Source organism: Apteryx rowi, unplaced genomic scaffold (genome assembly GCF_003343035.1).
Source record: "Apteryx rowi isolate R43461 unplaced genomic scaffold, aptRow1 scaffold_3, whole genome shotgun sequence".
Taxonomy (NCBI): domain Eukaryota; kingdom Metazoa; phylum Chordata; class Aves; order Apterygiformes; family Apterygidae; genus Apteryx; species Apteryx rowi.
In genome coordinates, this window is record NW_020449418.1 from 804,521 (window position 1) to 827,901 (window position 23,381).

Consider the following 23,381-nt stretch of genomic DNA (forward strand, 5'->3'; position numbering starts at 1 on the left):
AGGTGATTCTTCAGTACAAAAGAAGAAAAGAATAAGGGAGCATTTCTAATATTAAGACATCATTATCTTTCAGCTGGTGAATCTAGATATGATAGAGTCTATGCTATTTGTTGTTGCCATATCAGTTAATCTTCCCCAAAACAGTATCAAGAACTTATTTCTTGGTGTCAAATTTTGTTAGGTTATATTATAAAAGGTAAAATATTATACTTGCATTAATACTGTTTATTTTAACTTACTGCCTTTTGATATTTTGTTTACTTTGCCATTCACACAATCTGCACTAAGAATGAAAAGGCAAAGAAAAAAATATGTTTATATATGCATACATTCTCATATATAGTCAGTCTGTAGAATTCATTATCTCAGGTAGTCTATCTACAGATTTTTAAAAAGGCATTAACTAAATATTCCTCTTAAAAAGATAAATCTGCAGCAAGGAAGAATAACTACAGATAATAGTATCAAATTTTACAAATCAGCTACAGAATATGAATTTTAATCCCATTTCTGAAACACCATGGTCTTTATTTCCACTATACCTTTTTCTTTATGTTAATTCAGTGAGTTTAATTACAACTTAAATATCTATTTTCTAAGCAGCTCTTTAAAATGTTGTACGCAGTGTCTTTTACCTTCATCACTGAATAAAAAGAGTATATAATTACCTTTATCATTTCAGTTAGCCCATCATTAATGCAGAAGTTACAGTGTTGCAGAAAGCTTTTCAAGCACTACTTGTGTAACATTAGGATGGATGAAGCATGAGAACATGGGCTCTTCTGTAACAGTTGCAGATATACAGTTAAGGTGTAAAGAAGACACAAATAAGAAAATCTACATGTCTTTATAGGTGTCTGCAACTGCAGAAGAATGCAAGTTTGCTGTAACTGGAAGACTCCCCAAACTGAGGACTCTATGCATGATTTAGCACTGCATAATTGATGTGCTTAGTCTATGTAATCATCAGCACTTTGATTAAAAAGAAATGAAAAGTAATGCATTTCTCACTCCCATGTCTTAGTACAAAATACATTTCTTAGTTCTGTCTGTGCATAATTTTAATCTTTTATGTAAAAACCTCTTTTAACACTCTTGATAACCATTGAGGCAATTTGAAATTAATAACTGGCAACAAATTGAAACAAAGTGTTTTAACTTTTAAACCAGAAATACAAATATTGCGGCTAAATCTTCATCTATATGTAAAGGTATACAATTGACCAAAAGAGAAAAACAGAAAATGGAAACAGTGGTATAGAAGAGGCGTATTAATTCTTTTAGAGACCACAACAGGAGGAGAAAAGCAATCTTTTCAGCACCAGGAGATTTCTAACAAAACAATAATATCACCAGTACCTATCTTAACTAGCATTTCCTTAGTGCTTTATGAAAACAACTTTTTCTTTCACTTTCTTAGTGAATAAAACTAATAAATATCACAAGTCAAAGCTGATAGATATATCTATCATTAAAGTTTTCATCACAATGTAGTTTAATTTCTTTTACTATATTTGTAAGATTTTGAAAACAGATTTAAAAATAAAAAAAGGACATGGTATTTTGTTCAAGTTGAGTATTGACCAATACATGTCAAGCAACATTAAAAGGCACCATTTTAATTTCATACTAGTATGAGCTATCACACTAATATTTTTTCCCACTGTTCCCTATATACTTTCAGTAGCTTAAAGAAGAATTGATTAGAACAGATGTTTATTTCAATTGTAACAACTCTTGTATCAATTACTAATTACCATATTAATGGCTTATCAAACAAATTATAACTTCGGATCTGTACTGCAAAATATAAAACATTTTATTTGAAAGTTAATATTTGAGAATATTGAAGCAATTTTCAAGAGCTGCAAAAAGTCACAAACACAGCAGATCTATTAAGAAGAAAACAATTCTATTTGGTTAAAGAATAAAATTGTTGGATTACTATATAAAACATTAAACTTGAACACTGAAAATAAGGAAAAAATTTGGATGTTCAGGACAGGTCTACCTCAGAAAATTTTTTCCTTTGAAATATTAACCTTTATGCAGATCACTTCTGATTTGATAAGACAAAATATTCGCTCAGGCCTGCTGTTTATTATCAATATATTCTCCTTCCTGCTTTAAGTATTTCTGCATTCAACACAAATTAACTAATGCAAAACATGATTGAGCTATGTATAGAAATATATCCGCTGCAATGTACTGGGATAGCATAAATCCTGACAACAGACTTGCAAAGGTAGTCTCCTGAGCCTTTGCTTTGTCCTGATGAAAATTATGCGATCTGTTTGCGGGATTAAGCCTCATCAGCAAGGCAAGAGCTTTAGAGCTACCAAAGACTTACTCTAGTATTATGAAACCATTTTCAAAGGGAAGAGCAACACTAGGACAGTAAAGAGTGTCTGTTACTTGACAATCAATAAAACCAGAATCAGCTTCAAATCATTCAACCTGAAGTTCTTCTAAAACTGCAAACTTAACATGGATTCTATTGAAAAATAGTATTTCCATTATAAATGTTCATTAAACACACTCTTTCCACAACTTCCTTAAAAAGGAAAACCTGGGATGAATAAGGGGTGTGTGTTACATTAGTTACTCTTAGTAGAGAAATCTGTTTCATGAACGCAAATCCCTACTCACTTCCTGTTGGGTATATATTTTGAATTTTCCACATACTGAAATAATAAGCGGAAAAAATTACTTTGATGGCCAGTATCCTAATGTTTTTATTTTATTTTAATATTGGTTTTAATAAGAGTTCAATAGTTAACAATACTCCAACACATATCTTTATTGAAGTACTTCCTATATGTACTTCCTACTGGATTTAATTACAAAGCTATTTTATAGTCAGGACTAAAACCATTCTAATAAACTTCACAGTACATCTAATCACATATCTCAGATCAAAAATGATAGATATAACAGTATACAGACAGACTAAGTACAGAACAGGTCAAACAATTGATTATTCCTAATGATTTTTCTTTAAAGTCAGAAAGAAAAAATATTTTCAGTCATTTTAAAAGCATAAATGCTATTTGTCTTTTATTGAGAACTGATGTTCTGTGCCTCAGTAAGTGCTATCATCTCAGGAAGAAACAGCCTTATTAAAAAAAAAAAAAAAAAAGTAGGTTTTCAGGGATCCAATACTATTTAACAAGTTCACCGTAAATACTGTCACAAACCTCAGAAAAGTCATTTCTTACACAAACATGTAAATGTGAAACTATGTGCAGAAACAGCTGGAGTTCCTTTGAAGTCATCTCCTTTTTACAGATCACCTTCACATGAGAGGTCATGTCATCCACATCAAAACTCAATATACCTGTTGCATATATTTTTTACTTGTTTTTCTCACAATCGTAGTTTCTGTTGCAGAGTAATTAAACTCTAAAAGTACATAATGAAATACCAGTCCTTAAATAACTGCATATTGAAATGAATGCCTGTACCTAAATCATATCACTTTTTACACTTTAACTCTCTACCCTCTTTAACACTTGACCAATCCAAACCCTATTTCTATCACTAATCTTCTAATGAAAATGGATTGATTCTCCTTGCTCTCGAATAACATACCACAGTCTTGCTAGCTCCCCAGTACAGTGCTACCACAAACGATTAAGAGGAGGGGATTTGGTGAAGTGTTTTTACTAGTACATTTCTAAGCACTTTTAATGGAAATGTTAAATATCCATATTATCCTTGGCAGAAATGGGAGAAAAGTGAAGCTATACATAGAAGGTCATAAACAGTTAATTTATCTCCTGATTTAGCAATCAAAATAGTCTATGAGCATCTGACACTTAACAGTTCATGTTGGTGTCTATTTGTAAGTAATAAGCACTTGCATTATGCTGGAACAAGATGTAGTTGGGAAAATCCAAACCCACTGTGGGAGGCAAGCCATTAAGGCCAAAGACAGTGGGACATCTTTGGATGCAACTGCATGCCCAGCACAACATCTCATCTTGCAATGAAGGAGCCGGAATTCCTGGGAAGTTAAGAGAAGGGGAAAATTTCTTGGAAATTTTCAGACCTTTCACTCCACTTCAGGCAAGTAGTATGTGCTTATGACTCTCTGCCATATGAAGATTTTGGTATATGACTCCTAGAATTTGAAAGAGGTTTCACCACTTATCTCCTGATTAGCTTTTTTGTTGTTGTTTTCATCATTGTTGCCATCCGGTATTGTTCTCAAATTTTTTCAGTCATAGTTTTGAAAACTTTGACCGATTTATCTTATCCTAAACTGCAAGCTAATAAAACAACATGCTTGTTTACAAAACAGCTGAAAATTGATGGCTTCACATAGTTTTTTAAAATGCAATTTTGATTAAGGCAACAACAATATCATCATATCGCTATAAGCCCCTCTATTGTCTTATCTTCATCTTCTTCCCTCTTCCCACAATTGACAAACTGCCATTCTCTAAGTTCCTGATACGGACTGTGAGCAACCACAAGGATAGGGGCATGTCAGGAAAGCTCTCTTGCATCACATTAGAGGTCATAACGATGTATAAAATTCTGATGAACCATTATAAAGGCTGTTCAATACCTCATGTATTAGCCAAGTTCTCCTTAGGAAGATCAAAATATTAAAAACACTTTGATAGCCTTGATTTCTCAAATATGTATGTATACTAAAGCTGACTTCGGCATTTGTGTTTCATGAAGCCAAAAATAATCATACATATCAAAGTCTTTGTTCTAGCTAAAGGGTCCATGAAAACCTCTACTAGCAACATTTGTTTTCTGGAAGATGCTCACCTTGAAAATGCTTTGTCCTCCATAAAGTTTTGTAGGAGCATTTCCTCTTAAATCACTGAAAAAAACTCTCCTTAAATGCTCTCCTTTCACAAAGGGGCTATCATTTTCCTTCCTTCTGCTCCATAGCTAATTGTCCAAAGCTGACTTTGGTAGCAGTAGTCAGCAATAGTAACAGTGATGCAGAGGAGTGCATACATTGAATTTAATCAGTTACTATATAGCAGTATATAGTAGAATTTTAAATTAGAGCTCCTTCAAGTATCTGGTTTCACCAGTCTCAATTAAGCCAAGGGTTGTTCTTGCTGACAGCAGGATGAGTAGCCAGAAAAGCCATTAATGATTCTGTTTTCCTTATATAAAGAGATCCTCTTATCTTTAACCAAAGCAGTAGGAAGCCTCAAACAACTTCATGCTTCACTAGGAATGTATATTATTTTTTCTCCCGTCTCTCCTGCCCCAAACATTATAACTTATAAAATTTGAAGTAGGGTACTGGGTAAAACTTTTGTTATGAAGAGATGGAAGATTAAGCACAGACTTCTTTCAGATTTGGAAAAAAAAATAGACATCATTTTAACTCTTAAAAAATCTGTAGGAGTTAATTTATGGTGTAAAGTCAGTAAAAACAATTTAACAGACTTCAATGGGGGGCAACTACAAGGGAGAACACTCCACTTGACTTTCACCTTAAGAGGCACACAATGGAACCCAAAAAAAAGCATCAAAAGTGAATGGATCAGAGCCCAGATCCACAGAGATACATATGCGCTGTAATGCTTCTCATCTCAATACCAAATTGTTAGGTGCCCAGTTACTAGAGTAGAATTTCCAAATCCAGAATAACTACACAACTGCCTTTTCAGTATACAGGTTGCATTAGGTGCCTAAGGACACACATAATTGGAGAGTTACTTAGCCACCTGTAAAACTGGAGAGGTACTTAGCTACCTGCAAAATCTCCTAGATCTAAGTGTGTTTGAGAATGGAATTTACAGATCCAAACTACTTCCAGGACTCAGGCATATATAAGATTTCTTTGGACAGAAAGGATCGGGTCAAAATACTCACTGAGCAGGTGTGACATGTACATGACATCAGGTGGACAAGCTGCTAGTATCTGAAAAAGAGCTAGAATGACTGACTTCAGGTGTAGTGAATATGGAAGACGTAAAATGATTAGGTCAGGCACAGTACCTGGCTACATTCAGGCATAGAAGTTCATTAATAAGGAGTATTAAAAAGCATAGATACCATCCTGTACCTGACAGAGAGATTTGCTATGGCTCCCGTGAACCAATGTTCATGACAGAGTTTAAAATCCAAACACAGGAGCAGAACAAAGAATTTTATTAATGGTTAAAATAGTTAATTAGCACAGTACTCAAACTGGATGTATTTATAAGTTTTGGTGATTTGAATGACATATTTGGGCAGAATGAAGAAACCAAAGGGATATTCAGTTCATTCAGATTAGGAGGGAAGACTGAAGTGGGTGGTAGAATTCCATATTGAAAAGAAGTTGATCTCCACTGTCATACCATTTCCTTTTATTTCCAACAGAGGTACAGTTAGAAATCACTAAACAAGAAATCAGGTTGACTATGTGCTGGGGTCCAACTCCAGAATTTGCTACTGTTTTTGCAACTCGGCTCTGTAAATGCTTACAAATTACAACAAAGATAATACATACAGACCTGTGTCTACTGAGTTTCAAGTTTAACCGGATATTCATCTGTCAGTAAAAGAATGTCAACAACAGATTTCAGGTATGGTCAGTGTCGAGGGAAACATGATATTCAAACACTGAATGGAGATTACTAAGACAAACGAATGGAAGAATAAAATAACTAAGAAATAAGAATTCATCTCGGATGATGACTGAGCACAGACAGCTAACAAGACCAAATGACAAAGCAAGATTAAATAAATAAAAGTTCATCAGATGAGATCAAGAAAAGTAAATTAACATGATTCATCAAGAATTACATTGCAACCCTACAGAGAGTGATTCAAATAAATCATTTAAGACAATGAATTCATTCAACTGGGGTTTTTAAGTCAAAAACTCAAACTATGAAGCTGAAAACACGTACTTTTTCTATCAGGATCCACAAGTGAATGGAGAGATAGCAAGAATATTTAAAGAACTATATTTGAACTATATGAAGATAAAGAATCATGAAATGATATTAACTGGGCAAATGACCCCTAACTTTCCCCTTCAATCTCACTCACAGTTAAAAGGATCTTAAAAATAGAATCACAGAATCACTGAGGTTGGAAGGGACCTCTGGAGATCATCTAGTCCAACCCCCCTGCTCAAGCAGGGTCACCTAGAGCACATTGCACAGGATTGCATCCAGGCGCGTTTTGAATATCTCCAGAGAAGGAGACTCCACCACCTCTCGGGGCAACCTGTTCCAGTGCTCGGTCACCCTCACAGTGAAAAAGTTTTTCCTCATGTTCAGATGGAAGTGTCTGTGTTTCAGTTTGTGCCCGTTGCCTCGCGTCCTGTCGCTGGGCACCACTGAAAAGAGTCTGGTCCCATCCTCTCGACACCCTCCCTTCAGATACTTGTACACGTTGATAAGATCTCCTCTCAGCCTTCTCTTCTCCAGGCTAAACAGGCCCAGCTCTCTCAGCCTTTCCTCATAAGAGAGATGCTCCAGTCCCCTAATCATCTTTGTGGCCCTTCGCTGGACTTGCTCCAGTAGTGCCACATCCCTCTTGTACTGGGGAGCCCAGAACTGGACGCAGTACTCCAGATGTGGACTCACCAGGGCTGAGTAGAGGGGGGGAATCACCTCCCTCGACCTGCTGGCAACACTCTTCCTCATGCACCCCAGGATACCATTGGCCTTCTTGGCCACAAGGGCACATTGCTGCCTCATGCTTAACGTGGTGTCCACCAGCACTCCCAGGTCCTTCTCCACAGAGCTGCTTTCCAGCAGGTCAACCCCCAACCTGTACTGGTGCATGGGGTTATTCCTCCCCAGGTGCAGGACCCTGCACTTGCCTTTGTTGAACTTCAGGAGGTTCCTCTCCGCCCACCTCTCCAGCCTGTCCAAGTCTCTTTGAATGGCAGCACAGCCCTCTGGGGTATCAGCCACTCCTCCCAGTTTTGTATCGTCAGCAAACTTGCTGAGGGTGCACTCTGTGCCTTCATCCAGGTCATTGATGAAGAAGTTGAACAAGACTGGACCCAGGACTGACCCCTGGGGGACACCACTAGCTACAGGCCTCCAACTAGACTCTATGCCACTGATCACAACTCTCTGAGCTCTGCCATTCAGCCAGTTCTCAATCCACCTCACTGTCCACTCATCTAACCCACACTTCCTGAGCTTGTCTATGAGGATGCTATGGGAGACAGTGTCAAAAGCCTTGCTGAAGTCAAGGTAGACAACATCCACTGCTCTCCCCTCATCTACCCAGCCAGTCATTCCATCATAGAAGGCTATCAGATTGGTTAGGCATGATTTCCCCTTGGTGAAGCCATGCTGACTACTCCTGATCACCTTCTTGTCCTCCACATGCTTGGAGATGGCCTCCAGGATGAGCTGCTCCATCACCTTTCCAGGGATGGAGGTGAGGCTGACTGGCCTGTAGTTCCCTGGGTCCTCCTTCTTGCCCTTTTTGAAGACTGGGGTGACATTGGCTTTCTTCCAGTCCTCGGGCACCTCTCCTGTTCTCCAGGACCTTTCAAAGATGATGGAGAGTGGCTTAGCAATAATGTCCACCAGCTCCCTCAGCACTCGTGGGTGCATCCCATCAGGGCCCATGGATTTGTGGGTGTCAAGTTTGCTTAAATGATCTCTAACCCACTCCTCCTCGAACAAGGGAAAGTCTTCCTCTCTCCAGACTTTCTCTCTTGTCTCCAGGATCTGGGGCTCCTGAGGGCTGGCCTGAGCAGTAAAGACTGAAGCAAAGAAGGCATTCAGTAGCTCTGCCTTCTCTGTATCCTTCGTCACCAAGAGCTCCATTATTTGCTGATGTAACCATACAATAAGCTAGGAAAAAGATCACAACAGACACTATGTATTCAACAGGGGAATTGGATAGGGTGCTAATGATGAGCCAGTGATGTGCTCCTGCAGCTAAGGCAGCCAGCAGCATCCTGGGGTGCACTAAGAGCAGCATTGCCAGCAGGTTGAGAGAGATGATTCTTCCCCTCTGCTTCGCACTGGTGAGGCCACATCCAGAGTGCTGGGTCTAGCTCTGGGCTCCAGTACAAGAAAGACATAGGTATACAGAAGCAAGTCTAGCAAAGGGCCACAAAGATGATTTAGATGATTAATTGGAGCATCCATCGCATGAGGAGAGGCTAAGAAAGCTGGGACTGTTTAGCCTCGAGAAGAGAAGGCTCAGGGAGAATTTTATCAATGTGTATAAATACATGATGGAGGGAGTAAAGGAGGCAGAGCCAGACTATTCCCAGTTGTATCCACTGAAAGGACAAGAGGCAATGGGCACACTGAAATACAAGAAATCCCATTTAAATGTAAGAAAGTATTTTTCTACTTTAAAGGTGATCAAATACTAGAACAGGTTGTCCAGAGAGGTTGTGGATTGTCCATCCTTGGAGATATTCAAAACCTGACTGGACACGGACCTCAGTAACCTGCTCCAGCTGACCCTGCTTTGAGCAGGGTTGGACTAGATGATCTCCAGTGGCCCCCTTCCAAACTCAATGAATCTGTGATTCCACGATTCTATGATTAGACAAGATTAAAATACATTTTTACACAGAGGCTAGAAGACCAGACTTAAAGCAGGGAACAGCTTATTTGACACTGAATCAAAGGTCTTTCTTGAAAGAAGTGAAAGAAAAACAGAACTAGAAAATTATTTAAACAAACAGGATTCAGAGCTGGGAGGTCACAACAGATGTAGAGAGGGATTCATTCCAACTGACATTAACCATCTAAAAGACAGGTTAGTCATCTACAGAAAGATTTTATTTATATCAGCTAAATCAGATAGACACATCCAGAACATAATTCTAAACACTAAAATAAGTGTTCTAGCTGAGATGTGAGGGGTATGTTAAGATATTTGTTGTTTATAATACATGCAATATTGGAAATACAATAGAAACCAGTTAATATTTTTAAATATAAGGAGAGTTAAACAGTAGAACAGTTATCTAGCTGGCTGTCAGGTCATTGACAAGGAGGATTTTAATGGCAAACATACGTCCAAGGTAGTCTAACTATATTAATCGTCCTTCAAAGCAGCAAACGGATGAAGTAAAACATCTTTGGTGGAGCAATCTGTTCTATGGACAAATGTGGCAGTTGCCTCCAGGGGCAGCATTTCTAGAGCTGAACACTCAGCGACTTCTGACTGGACCATAGGGTGACCTATGAGAATGGAATAGCAAAATCACTTTTTTTTGCCAGACTGACAAAATAGATGGGACTAGCTCTGTACCCAAGATCCTTTCCAACAGATACATCAGTATTTATATGAAGTGGCTCTTAGAACTTTTTGAGTAGCAACAGCAGAGATCACTATTCATGTTTAGGATGAATACCCCTAAACACCTCTGAACGCCTCTCTAGCTATGCCTACACTGTTAACAAAGGAGGGCCAGGTAATGAACCCAAGTACTGGACTTCTGATCATTCTCGCTGCTACACTGTTAGACTATTTCCCGCTCTGCTTGAACCTGCTCTAGCCAGCTCTATCCAAAATAACACCCGGCAGAGTTCAGGGAATAGGTCGTTCCAGAGACTGTTCCCAAAAGCAATACAGATGAAATTGCAATAGATTTGGCTCTTTCCATGCTTTTTCCATCCTACACAGTCCTCCAACATACTCCAGCCGGCTTTTCTGTCAGCAGCCTCTTACAAGTTTTTCTGGAATCTGAGTAAGGCTTTATGCTGTTTTTCTCACAAGAAATGCTCCAGTATCCTTTTACATCCTCTCACAGAAGCAATGCCAAGAGATGGTGTAACTACACACACCTCTCTTGCTTTCTTGATAAGAGCTGTTCATATTGATTTTGGTTTATGTTACTTTTCAAAAGCCCTAGAAACTATTGTGATTAACCCCTAAAGTGCATTTCCAGTATGGCCCAGAGAAGTATTCCCAGAAGACTTCATTCCACACCCCAAAGGATACAACATGCACCTTTAGTTCCATGACACAATAGCACCACACTAGTGGCCTGCAGCACAGCTCTGATATCATTTGCAACAGTTCAAACTGGGAGAAAAAAAATGAATTTTAAGTGTTAGCAACACCTTGTGGGCCTATCTGAGAACCAAGGCCAAGTACTGTACCAGGCAGATATGTGCAAACCTGCTTTAAAGTTAGCCCTAAGCAATGTGTAAAACCAGCCCAAATGACCTGGCCCATGGCTGTATTTTCAGCAGTATGGGAATAGCCTCAGAACCTAAAAAACACTTTCTAAAAATGAGCACAGAAACTAAGGTCACAACTTCACTAGACACCAAAACTCATAGACACAATAACAAACTAGTTTTATGGCAGTTACAACCTCCCTTCCTGTCCTCTTCCCTGTTGCACAGGCTGTACATCCATAACTGTTTCTTCTTTTTCAAGTAGGAGATTAATCATTAGCATCACTTCCACTCCTAAATTCATCCCAATCCAGACTCAGACGATACCTACCCAATTAAAGGCAGAATAATTGTCCTCAGCTTGTATTTAGATTTGTAACTTCCTAGTTTTATTTCAGACCTAAAGAAGGACTTGTGAACTTGTCTATTCTTGTCAGCTGTACTATAATAAAAATAACACAAACAAGCATTACCTTACCTACATCCTTAGACAATTACAACTACTACAACACCTAAAAATAACTTGCATTTCTTATAAAAGAAGTTTGCCTTATAAAAAATGAATCCTGAGCACCAGAATTCAAATTTTATGCAAAGCATGTCATCTTTGAAAGATTTAGCCAGCCTTCCTTATTCCATGTTTTTACTGATATGTCCCTCACTAAACAAAACAGATTATTGAAATGTCAGTCAGCAAGTGGCATGGCATGGCCATGTCACAGGAGGAATAATTTTTTTTTTTTTTTAAAGATATTTTTATTCACTCATTATGAAAGAAAAAGCCAGTCCCTATTTTTAAAAGGGAAACGAAAAGGGATTATTTAAATCTATATCCAGCAGGTATACTAACATAAACCAGTTGGGCACAAGAAGTAAGTGCACTGCTTGCATTCCTATTTTACAGCCAGCAGTGGTCACAAAGTTGTAAAGAAAGTCTGTTTGTTCTGCAGTTTCTATTCTTGGTGGTAGGCTGGAGAGGAAATCATGAATATAAAGGACCTTAGAGAACAACTGAAGCCTAATGGTGAGTAGATTCTGCTCTGACAAGCTTGCCAACGAAGAAGAGTTACCTRTATATACGTACACACAATCACTCAAGAAAAAGTCTAACTTAAAAAGAAGTCAAGAGCAAAATGACCTTGTTCTCGTAAAAAAGAGAACCCTCCTCCCCCAAACTGTTCTCATTTTCCCAGGTAATTAGTAATGAAGTCAGAAAGATAAAAGGCATATTTCATCAGAATGTAAAATGTAAGAAAATTACATCTGCCATTTTTAATTCAGCTCTTGGCAAGAAACATCTTGCTAACATAAGTAGTTTTGCATTGCAATATCAATATCAGAGTGTTCTCCCAGATTTAACACATTTCAATACTGACCCACAATAAAGTACCAATATACAAAGCTCTAAGCTAAGTGTTAGTAGCTGCTCCCTAACCACTAGTTACTTCTCTCTTCTTCTCTGACGCCGCCGCCTTCTAGGAATAATACAGGACATTCAAACTCCAGTTCCTCTTCATTTTTACAAAGTCTGGCACTTTTCCAGATAAAATATAATCTTGGGGATTTACAGTGCAACAATTCTCAAGAGAAGTGTTGCTTCACATTTACAGAAAGCCTGTTATTCTAAAGGATCCCAGAGACCTTCATGAACTTTACATATCATATACTGAATATATCAAAGAAGGGAAAGTGAGCCTACTGCAGTAGAAGAATTCTACAGAAATACAGATAGAGAAATACAATACTGCCAAAACTGATAGAAAAAATACTGCTCAAGGCCCCTTCCAAATCACGAGCTTTATCTTTCCTCACATTTTAGATTAAAAATTGCCTCAAATATTTCAATATTAAGCCATTCAATATTAAGTCATTAGAGTGCATTTGGGTCATGTTCTGATGCTTCAATATTTAGAAGTATTGTTAAATGGAAGCAGCAATTTTAGCAAAAATGATTGATGCCAGAAACATTAATTTAAAAAGAATATGAAGTATTTCAAGTCTCTGATAGATTTGACAATAATTACTACATGTAGAGAATAAAATTAGTATGTTTAAAACAGATATTTAATGTTAAAGTGGGAGCTTTTTTCATTGTTCTCCTTAGCAACCTAATGATCTAGCTATTTAAGAACTAGTTGAAGGCTTGAGCCTATCCTTATAGAAGCAAGCTAAAATGTACAGGAAGTTAAACAAAAACAGATGCAGGCACTAAGCCCACCTAACTTTAATTGCCAAATTTTGCTGTAATTCTCCTTGAACCATGATAGCTAACGGGGTAATATGCATAAGCATGTCAAACATAGCAGGTTTTCTCCTAAGTGGAAAGCTCAAGAACTGGACTCAGCAGGAACAAGGAGAAAACATGTTGTGTCAAATACCATCAAATATGTAAAGATAACAGGGTGGAATATGATCATATGAGAGAAAAAAGAAAAAACTTGAACAAAATTAAAACACAGCTTCCTTTCGTATTTTGAAACATCACATATTATACTTACGAACTTGCATTCACTTCAGAAAAGCACTGATCACCATAGTAACTAGGATTAACTGGCTTCTATCCTCTATCGGGAAAAATGAGTTCTTCACTACAAGAAGCTGTTCTATTAAACTTTCAACAACTAGAACATCTCAGATTATTTTTTCTTTTCTTCTCTTTGATAAAGAAAGTTCTAATAAAGTGATTTTGTTAAATGACTGCTGTCTGTATTTCCCCTACTGGAAAGCACGAAGCTGAGCTCAGAAGGGAAGCAAAGGGAACCAGGTTTACTCCAGTATAAGTAAATAAAGCTGCCATATTATCAATAGAATGGTGAATTTGATTCAGAACCCAGTCTACTTTTTATCTGCCTTTCCATATGGAAGAGGAATTATACTGTTCTGTGGAGGGGGAGTACACAGGGGAGGACAGTTGGCTATTTTCAAATCTTATTCTTATGTAAATCAGACTATCAATAAATGCCTATTAAAGTTTATGTACAGATCCCCACATTATTAAATAGCTTTTTAAAGCTTGGAGACTTTGATGATTTTCTTAAATATGCAGGATATATTTTTTATAAGTGCAGTAGTATTTCTTGTGCCTCTTCAGAAGAAATAACCATATGACTAACAAATTGTTTGAATACTTAATAGAATTAAAATAATAAAAATATTACTTTTTTATTCCAAAATAATCCTGAATCTATACATTGTATACTGTTAAATTTATCCTTCTTACAGTTACATAGAAAAAAATATGATCAAATGACTAAATGATCAAATTATTATGATCAAATGATTAAAAAATAAGGAATGTTTATGCTATCACTAAATATCACATACTCTCTTTCACAGCATTCCTGTCTTTTGTAGTACATCGGATAGGTGGTACTCACAAACTGAACATCATTCAATATTTTCCTCTGTTTCCATCATTCAGTGTGCAGACCTAGCACTTCTTTATTACAAAAGTCTTCAAACCAAGCCCTTCTGCCATTTGGGGGTTGTTCTTATTTATGCACCACTGCAGATGCTCTCAAAGTTTAAATCTTCCCCAGTTAGGTAGGATAATTATTATTCTGATTTTATGCCTGGGTACTTAGATACACTGATATTTAACCTGCACATCATTCAAAGATACCATCAAAGAAACATTACCAACAGGATAGGTCCAACAGCCTAAATTCTTCCACAGGGGAAAGTACTTAACAAGGGAGATTGACTTCCTTTCTCCAAAACTCCAGCAATGGTTCTAACTGGGAAGCACAGTGCAATAAATGTTTCAGCATGTTCAGGAAAGACTGAACATTTTGGAAAATAAGCTATGAAACTGTATTAATTTTCATTTAAAAATACGTTAAAAGACAATATTCTTTCCCTGTCATGTAAGTATCTTTCTACATATCTGTTTTTATGTTTTGCAATCTAGTTACCTTGAAAAATCAAAGCCTATTAATCAATTTCTCCTGATTAGGAGAATACCAGAGTTTTCACTGATGGAAACTACCTGCTTAAAGGCAAATAAAAATACTTGTTTTTTGAAAATTTTTAACATATCTCATTTAAAATACATTATAAAAAAGCATGCATGCTTACTAAAACCGCCTTAGAACACTTATTGTGATTTGAAGTGCCACTCTGCATTGTGCTTTGTAATATGCAACAGCACAATTCACAAAGAACGCTGTGAGACTGGCATACTTAAAAACACCCAAAACCAAACAAGCAAAAAACCCACCACACACATACAAGCACCCTCCAATAATGCACAAACATGAGTTGTTTTTAAGCTAGGAAAAAAAGAAAGAGGTTGTAGGGAGAGAAGAAAGCCTGCCTATCCCAAGACAAGAAAGTTATTCTCTCTACAGATTGTTACAGCTCTCACTTTTAAAAAATGTGTGTTGTAAGGTCTCCTTGATTTCCTAAAATCTCTGCCCCTAAGGCATGGTGTGCATTCACATGGGAGGGAGGGAGGAATAACATACAGCCCTGCAGCTATGACTTTCTAATCAATAGGATTCTTGACAGGAATATAAATCTAACTTTCACACTGAACAGCTAGAGTTTAAAATTTTCATGGAAATCCTTATTTTAGAAATCACAGGGTTATAGGTTTGCTGCTGAGAATGCACAACAGCCCATCCAGTGAGTGGCAAAAACAATTTTTATCCAGAGCTATGGAGAAGAGTATTCACACTTTGTTTGAATCAAGGTCCAGATGATTTATGCTGAATATAATAAGTAGAAAATGTAAGTAAAGCATTCAGCTGATTTAAAATAATCCTCCTATCTTCTAGATAACAACTGTGTATGAACTTTGACAATACATTATGATACGTTCAAAACAGGATAATTTTTACAGAGAAAATAGTTTAGTATGTTTTAAACATAATACAAATTTCAGCAAATTAACATTCTTCATATAATGTTTACAAATTAGATGGCAATAGGGCCTGGATTCAGTGACTCAGAAGTGACCTATTTCTGATATTCTTCATCTCCTGACATTCTAAGGGAAATAATTCAAACACAACATTCGACTGAAATGGATCACTCTCCCAAACTAAGCATCAGAGTACAATGACAAACCCAAAGTATGATGTTTGATGATATGTACTAAAATTCTAAATGGCTTCTTTACAAACCTGCCCTGTAATTACCTGCTTTCTTCAGGAAATCCAGTAGCCTTAACAGAATGAGTCTCTAGTACTGAAATTTATTCTAGATAGTGTCCCAATACATTCAGATTGTCTATAACCAGATAACTAGAACTGGTCTCTTTCTAGATGTTTTGTCATAAACTATATAGTGTGAGTATACTTATTTATTTATGTTTATATGAACAGTGGCTTCCAAATTAAGACCATGCAGAGTTATGAAAGGACTCAAAGCAGAAAGTCAATTTTCATGCAAATATTTTTGTCTCTGAACTTAACAGATGTGACGCTCACAATGAGAAATGCAATCATGGCCAAAAACAATTTGAAAACTGCTGCTCTACAGAGTTTATTTCATCCAAAAGAAAACATTTGGTATATCAAATGCTTTAATACCACAGCTTGCCCTGGATATGCATTTGGTCTATGTAAAAATCTAGAAAGAAGAAAGTATTACATTAGACAAAATCAGGGACTTTCAATCTGTAGCTTCAGTTTTAAGTTTATTCTGGAAAAGTCAAAATTAAAATTTCAGTTTTCCCATTTTGTGGAAGTACCTCTTGACCAACACAGGAAAATCCACCACCAGTACAACCTTTTTTTCTTCTAGTTTACTAAACGTGATAGAAGACTCCTTTATGGCAGACATAAACACAGGACAGCAAACTGATGTGACTGAGTGTAACTGGGCGTATGCAACAACAAAAGTTTCATATCAGACCAGAGAAAACAAGATACAGATACAAGAGGAAGAGAATGCAATAGCAAAATAAGCATGGGAAATATAGACAAGAGAAAAAGTCCTACAGAGTGTCTAAGGGCTGAATGGTAATTGATAGAGGATTGGAATGATGAGCAAAGAACCTGCTTCCTGTTGTTTAATTCTTATGATGTACAGGGCAGTAGACTTCCTTTTTAATGTTCCTTGTAAACAGGCAAAATTGAATCAATATATACCCTTACCATCCACTGGTAATCAAACCACCCACTAACTTCTAGAACTGGTTAAGTGTTTGGGCACTAAAAGAGGAATAATAAATCACCAGTGAAGACTTAATTTGGAGCTTAAAGCTAATCTCATTCTTCAGGTTTTGTCATGATAAAAATTCATCATTTATTGCTAGTCTTTGCTTCCTGTCTCATCCTGAGAGTCAGCAATTAGCTAGACAAAAGGTCCCAGAGACACTACTGAAACAGCATACCTGTCAGCATAGTTTTTGCATGTGAATATGAAAAACAATATGCACATAGACACAGCACCAGGTATTTTTGTTGCTTGTCTCTACTTATCAAGCAAGGCCTTAAGGGTAGGATTCAAGCTAGTTCATTAAGCGCATCAATGTTTTCCTATTAATGATGAATCTGCATATACAGTCAGTCAAAGAATATGCCTTGTGGCAGGCTAATCTAACCTTTTGGTCTTTTCCTGGTGGAGAGGAGTAAGTTATATTTATGCCTTTTCTCCAGTGGAAACCAACTGATATTGCTAAGATAATTTTGGGTCTGGTTACTATTTAAAATAACTATAATACTGAAAGGAATAAGGTTCCTATCAGAGAATGCAGCGTACAGGAGGGTATGAACGAAAAGGAACGTCTTTAAATATAAGGCTATTCATAGTTGAATTTTAGAATGTTAATTCTCCTACTTGAAAAGGTACTTCTCTTCCACTATTTCTTTGTTTTTCCTCTTCCCATCCTTTATGCTCTATCTCAGCTTAAGTTACAAGCTCCTCCACTGACAAGGACTTTTGCTGTTCAAAAAGGCAATTCTACCTGTAGTCCTTGAAGCTTCCACTTCTGAGATAATATTTAATAACCAATAATGCTGAAGATGCCTTTCTCCAGGAAAAAGGCTGCTATACGTTCCTAGCTGGACTCTCTTTTTAAAGAAAGATCCATTTTTATCTCCTGAAACATTTAGATCAATCTTGCAGCTATCAGGATTGTATCTCAGCACTCTATGAATTGTGTAAGGACTGGCTGCCAGTGAAACAAGCCAAACACAGTGTCTTTAAGCTAAGAATGAAAAATTTTATTTTGATTCTTCTGAAAGGCTTCTAGCCATAGACTTGAATGTAAAAATCTAGCAGGAACTGACAGAAGAAAGCTAATGAATAAATGGAATACTGTGACTGGCGCAACATAAGCATCAGCCCTTCTAGCAGGTTTCCCAGTATTTTATATTCACAGTGTTAGACATGTAGAAAAAATAAGCTGTGTCATGAACTTGGAACATGAGCAAGAAGTCATAAGATGTCAACCAGATGTCGTAAGATTCAGACATCAGCAGCGTATACATCTACAGCTGAGCTCACCATCCCAGGCCTCCTTTATACTGCAGACATGGGAGCTTTCAGGTGCAATGCATATGAACTACTGTATGCCTCTGCTTGCGGATGAGATGAAGCAAGCCCTGGAAGGAGTGACTATATAAACCAGAAATGGGAAGGGAATTCAGATAACCAGTTACTTTGTGAACTTCTGAATTTGGTTGGACGAATCCCACCCTTGGGATTATATAATAATAGATAACAATTTTCTAACAACAATAGATACAGTGTGGATATCAAATAGAAGAAAAAATGAATCAGTAGACAAAATTATGCAAAGAGAGAATGCAGTATATTTCATGTTCTTAAAGACTAGATGATACCTTTTGAGAAAAGGCATTTTTTACTTTCTGTTATTTACAGAGCTCAACACTTAGAGCAAGGGTTATCTACGACAAATAAAAACACCATGATAAGGAAATATAACATGGTATTATTTTCTATTTTGCTCCCCAAAAAGAAAATCCTATAATTCAGGAATAGCAAACAATGAGGGAGGGAAAGAAGAGAAAGAAAAAAGATTCTTTCTGTAAAAGAAAAAAAGCTTAATTTCGCATTGGCCTTCTGCATCTATTTTCCTTCAAAAAAAAGTGCAGATGATCAATGGTATAAATTTCTGTATTTTAGAAAGTTAAAAATAGGAATAGAAGGAATCATAAATGAATCTCTCCTGATTAGAATTATGGCATCATTTGTTTTTAGTATTCTCTCTTTATATTTCTACAACCTGTAATTTTTGCAAATTATATTCTATCCAGTCTTTCCTTTAGGAATTTCTCCTTTTTGAAGAATGGAGAATTTGAATCTAGCAAAAACACAGTTAGCATAATTTATATTTTATTTCAGCATGCCTCACAGCCCACTTAAAGTCTCCTCACTTTTAATGTTAAAACCTTGGTCAAGAATAATCTACTCCAGTATAAAACAAGATACACTAACTGTACTTTCCAAGACTACAGGCCTATATATTCCTCAGTTCAATATTTAATTACATGGACAAACGTCTCAAACACTGTCCACCTTAACATGTTTCCAAAACTCTAAAAATCTAATTGTTGTAGTTTCTGACCTAAGGTATGTGACAAATATACTCATGTAATTCTCAACTTTGCAGATATTTTTGAACTTAGAATCCTAAAAAGCACATAAAAAAGACAACTACGGGTAATTTTCCAGCTACTTTCTTTAACAGGATATTTCTGAAAGCTGTAGTCATTATGAAATGATATTAATATTTATGAGGTGATTCTTTAAGATAAGACTAAATAATATTGAATTTTCCTAAGAAATGTAGGAGATATCAGATTCAGCAGTGAAACATCATACAGGTCAACCACGAAATCAAAAAAAAACAACTGGAAAAAAAGGATTATCCACTAGGCATAAATTAAAATAATGTCAGGATACATTTAATTGTACTCACAGTTGGCATTGGTCTCCTTTGATTCCTTTAGTTGTACAGAAACATTTTCCTGTCTGCATGTGACAAATATTTGCATGACCACTGCACGTGCAAGCTATAAAATCAAAAGGGAAAGACAAGATTTATTCACCTATATTACACTTTATAACTGAAGGAATTTTCATAGATATTATTCCTGTATCCTAAATGCATTACAAACACCTGTGTTTAAAAAGTATTAATACTTTAATTAAAAGCTTTTTTGAAGCAATTTCACTAGCACATTTATTTTACATTCTGTAGAATTAACAAATCAGTGGTCTGACTGTGTTGTTAGGGGGATTTTCTCTGAAGATTATTGACACCTTAAATAGTGATAGTTTGAGAATATCCATTACAACCTATCACTTTAAATCGACTTTGCATCTGAAACATATATACAAAATAATTAACAATACATCTTTCCTATATAAGGTGAAATCCTGATCAACAGAAAAAACAATGGCAAAATTTCATTGGTTTCAAATGTCTAATAAAAGAAAGTCAAATGAACATTGCAGACATTTGGTAAAATATCTAATTTAATTAGAACTCTTACTTTTGACAAAAGAGAACCAAAAGAAAGCCTTGAAACCATTTGGACAAAGGCTGAGTTAATACTGTATTTATGGTCCACAAGAAGAATATTGTAGAAGCAAAAACAGGCATATTGAAAAGCTCCTGAAATTTGAAGTAGAGGGGAATCATGGAAATATCATCATCATCATCCCACTCCATTGTCTTCCTTTTTAACCTCAGTGGCATGCTAGACTAAATCCCTTCACAGAGGTTTGTTCACTGCTTGATTGATTCTCATTTCAAGTCCATCCTTCACATCTCAAATTCTTGACCTTTTTTTTTGCTTTTCCTTCCCACAAAGGAGAAGAGTCCTTATTACCTAGGGCGTGGGACAGATGCTGGAGCTTGGTGAGCCAAAGGAACCAAGGACCTCAGACATAGATATAAAATAAATTAAAATCAGTAAAAACCGAACTAAGGCAAATAAATCTAAAAGCAGAAGAGAAAGGAAGGTAAGGGGAAAAGTTCTCTGTTGAATAAAGTCTATTGTCAAGGTTCTCCCCCATCCCCAGACAGCTGGGAGGAAAAGGCAATATACATTGTATTCCATCCTATGAATCCCACAACATTTGTGAGTTAAAGCATGAATGTGAACATGAGCAATAACTCAGAGAGGAATCACACATACCAGAAATTTCTATAGAGTATACAGAGATGTGTGAAGTTTTTCTCTCTCATAATACAGCTTGTAACAACATTTCTAAAAAACACCTACAGTTTCCACAAAGGGCTAAATTTATAATTTTGCTATGATCTTGACACTCTATAGTAAATGTTCATTGAAGTGCTACTCCTCTATAATCAGTTTTGCTTTCCTAAGTCTATTCATGTTTTCTACATGAATGGAATGACTATTTGAGCACTTTTACCTGAAAAAGCCTATATAGATACTATGATCTATAAAAAAATACTTAAAGGTACTATGCATCTTTATCATCCTCTTGAAAAGAAATGGTTTAAAATAATTATATGGTAAATATATGTAGTAATATAAGACTGTTTGGAAGAGCGAAACCATTTCCTTTGGCAGTTCAGACATGACTTACATATGCAGTGCAGAGAATCACTGATGAAGCCAACTTTTCAGTGCCATTTATCCTTAGGAACACCTAAATCAAATCAGCACCTACATTTTGCATTGAAGTGCACTATATATATGCTCACTCATGCAGGAGTCTACAGTCACACTCCTCTTCAATCAGACAGGTATCTCCTTCCATTTAAATTGCATCATGACTTAGTCACAGCACTCTGTCCCTACCTCTAGGGTTTCAATTTTTACCCTGAAGAATCATTAAATAAAATAAACAGCTGAGGAAATCTATTTTCCTATGGACACATGGCTAAAGGTTGATCTGTGTGTATTCATAAATGCACACAAACAAAGGGTACATTCACACTTCACTCTCTCGCCAAGAATACTACCAGGGCTGCTCCATCCCACCTACGCTTTCTTGAAATTTACATGAAACTTATTTTCCTTACACTTATATGGTGTTAAGATCAGTATGGTGGAGAGAGGAGAAGAAAGGAGGAGTGGAGAAGATTCTGAACCTTGTTTCCTTGTAAATGAAAATGCTAGTTCTGACTAGCTCAGCAGCTAATTTTTTTCTGTTACAAGATGAACAGCAATTTTTGATCAAACTCCTAGTAATTTAACTGTTTCCTGGATAGTACCTCGAAAAAGGACATCTTGAGTTAATCAGCTTTACTTATTTAAAAATTCTCTTTCTGGACAAATTTTGTTCAACAGTGCTAAATACAGGCTTGCAATCTCAGGCTTGCAAGTCTATTTCTGTCTGTGATGGAAAATAGACTGCTACCAAACTGTGGACAAGTATGTGGGGAGTAACTCAAATAAAACACATATAAGTCATCCCTGCTGTTACTGAAGCAAATGTGAGGGCATGATACCACACAAATGCAACGGCAGAAGCAGCATGATATTAGTGCATTCAGTGAAAAAATTCTGGGATATCATTATCTTTGTGCACCTCTGCAGGTTTTTTTCCACTGGTCTGCTTTTGAAAAACATAAAAGAAATTATGAGCTTTGAGTATGAACTATATCTACCAATCAATAAACTGCAACATAAAGTTACACTTGATTTCAAGGTAAAGTAATTAAGTCCAATAGCTACAGAATCTCAAATGATAGCACTGCTAATAATAACCAAATTGAGTCATTAAATAAATCCTTGCCCACAATTCTCAGTGTTTATACTGAAAATCTCAATGCAGGATAATCACTTACCTGAAATTCTATGCTCCTGCTATCTTTTTATCAGGAAACAATGCTTGAGTTCCAGCTTTCAACCACTGAAACTCCTAACTCACAAAGATTCTTGAATATATATTGTATAGAAGCCAATTGTATTGAGTGGTTGAAACAAAAACTTACAAAATACACATACACACGCGCGCGCACTGTTTTAAGATATAAAAACTAGAAAAGTCCAGTCAGTAAAGACAAGTTATACAACCCTGCTCTGTACTATTTGTGATTGCTAAACAACATAAATGTGGAACTCAAAATCAATGGACTGAAACCAGCGTGCCAAAACTCACATTTCAACAGTTTCTTGGGTCTCTGGGCTTCAGTAATGGAAACAGTGCTGGGATCCAGGTCAGGGTGCCGACACCCGTCAGAACAGATGACATAATCAGACCATACTCAGGCATCTAATGCTTAGCTGTGATCTGAACATCACTTGGAACACAAGATCTACATTCTTTCTCTGTTACTTCAATATTTCCACACTCCTGTTTCCATATTTCCTTTTTTTTTTTTTTTTTTTT

The 23,381-nt window shown here is 36.5% G+C and overlaps 1 protein-coding gene across 2 annotated transcripts in view; it reads right to left on the minus strand.

Annotated features, from left to right (window-relative positions):
• ATRNL1 (attractin like 1) overlaps positions 1 to 23,381 on the minus strand; it is a 568,892-nt gene that overhangs the window by 358,708 nt on the left and 186,803 nt on the right. For both annotated transcript variants that reach the window (XM_026069767.1, XM_026069766.1), the window contains exon 20: positions 19,987 to 20,080. In XM_026069767.1, coding sequence (XP_025925552.1) covers positions 19,987 to 20,080 — 94 coding nt within the window. The remainder of the gene's footprint in view (positions 1 to 19,986; positions 20,081 to 23,381) is intronic.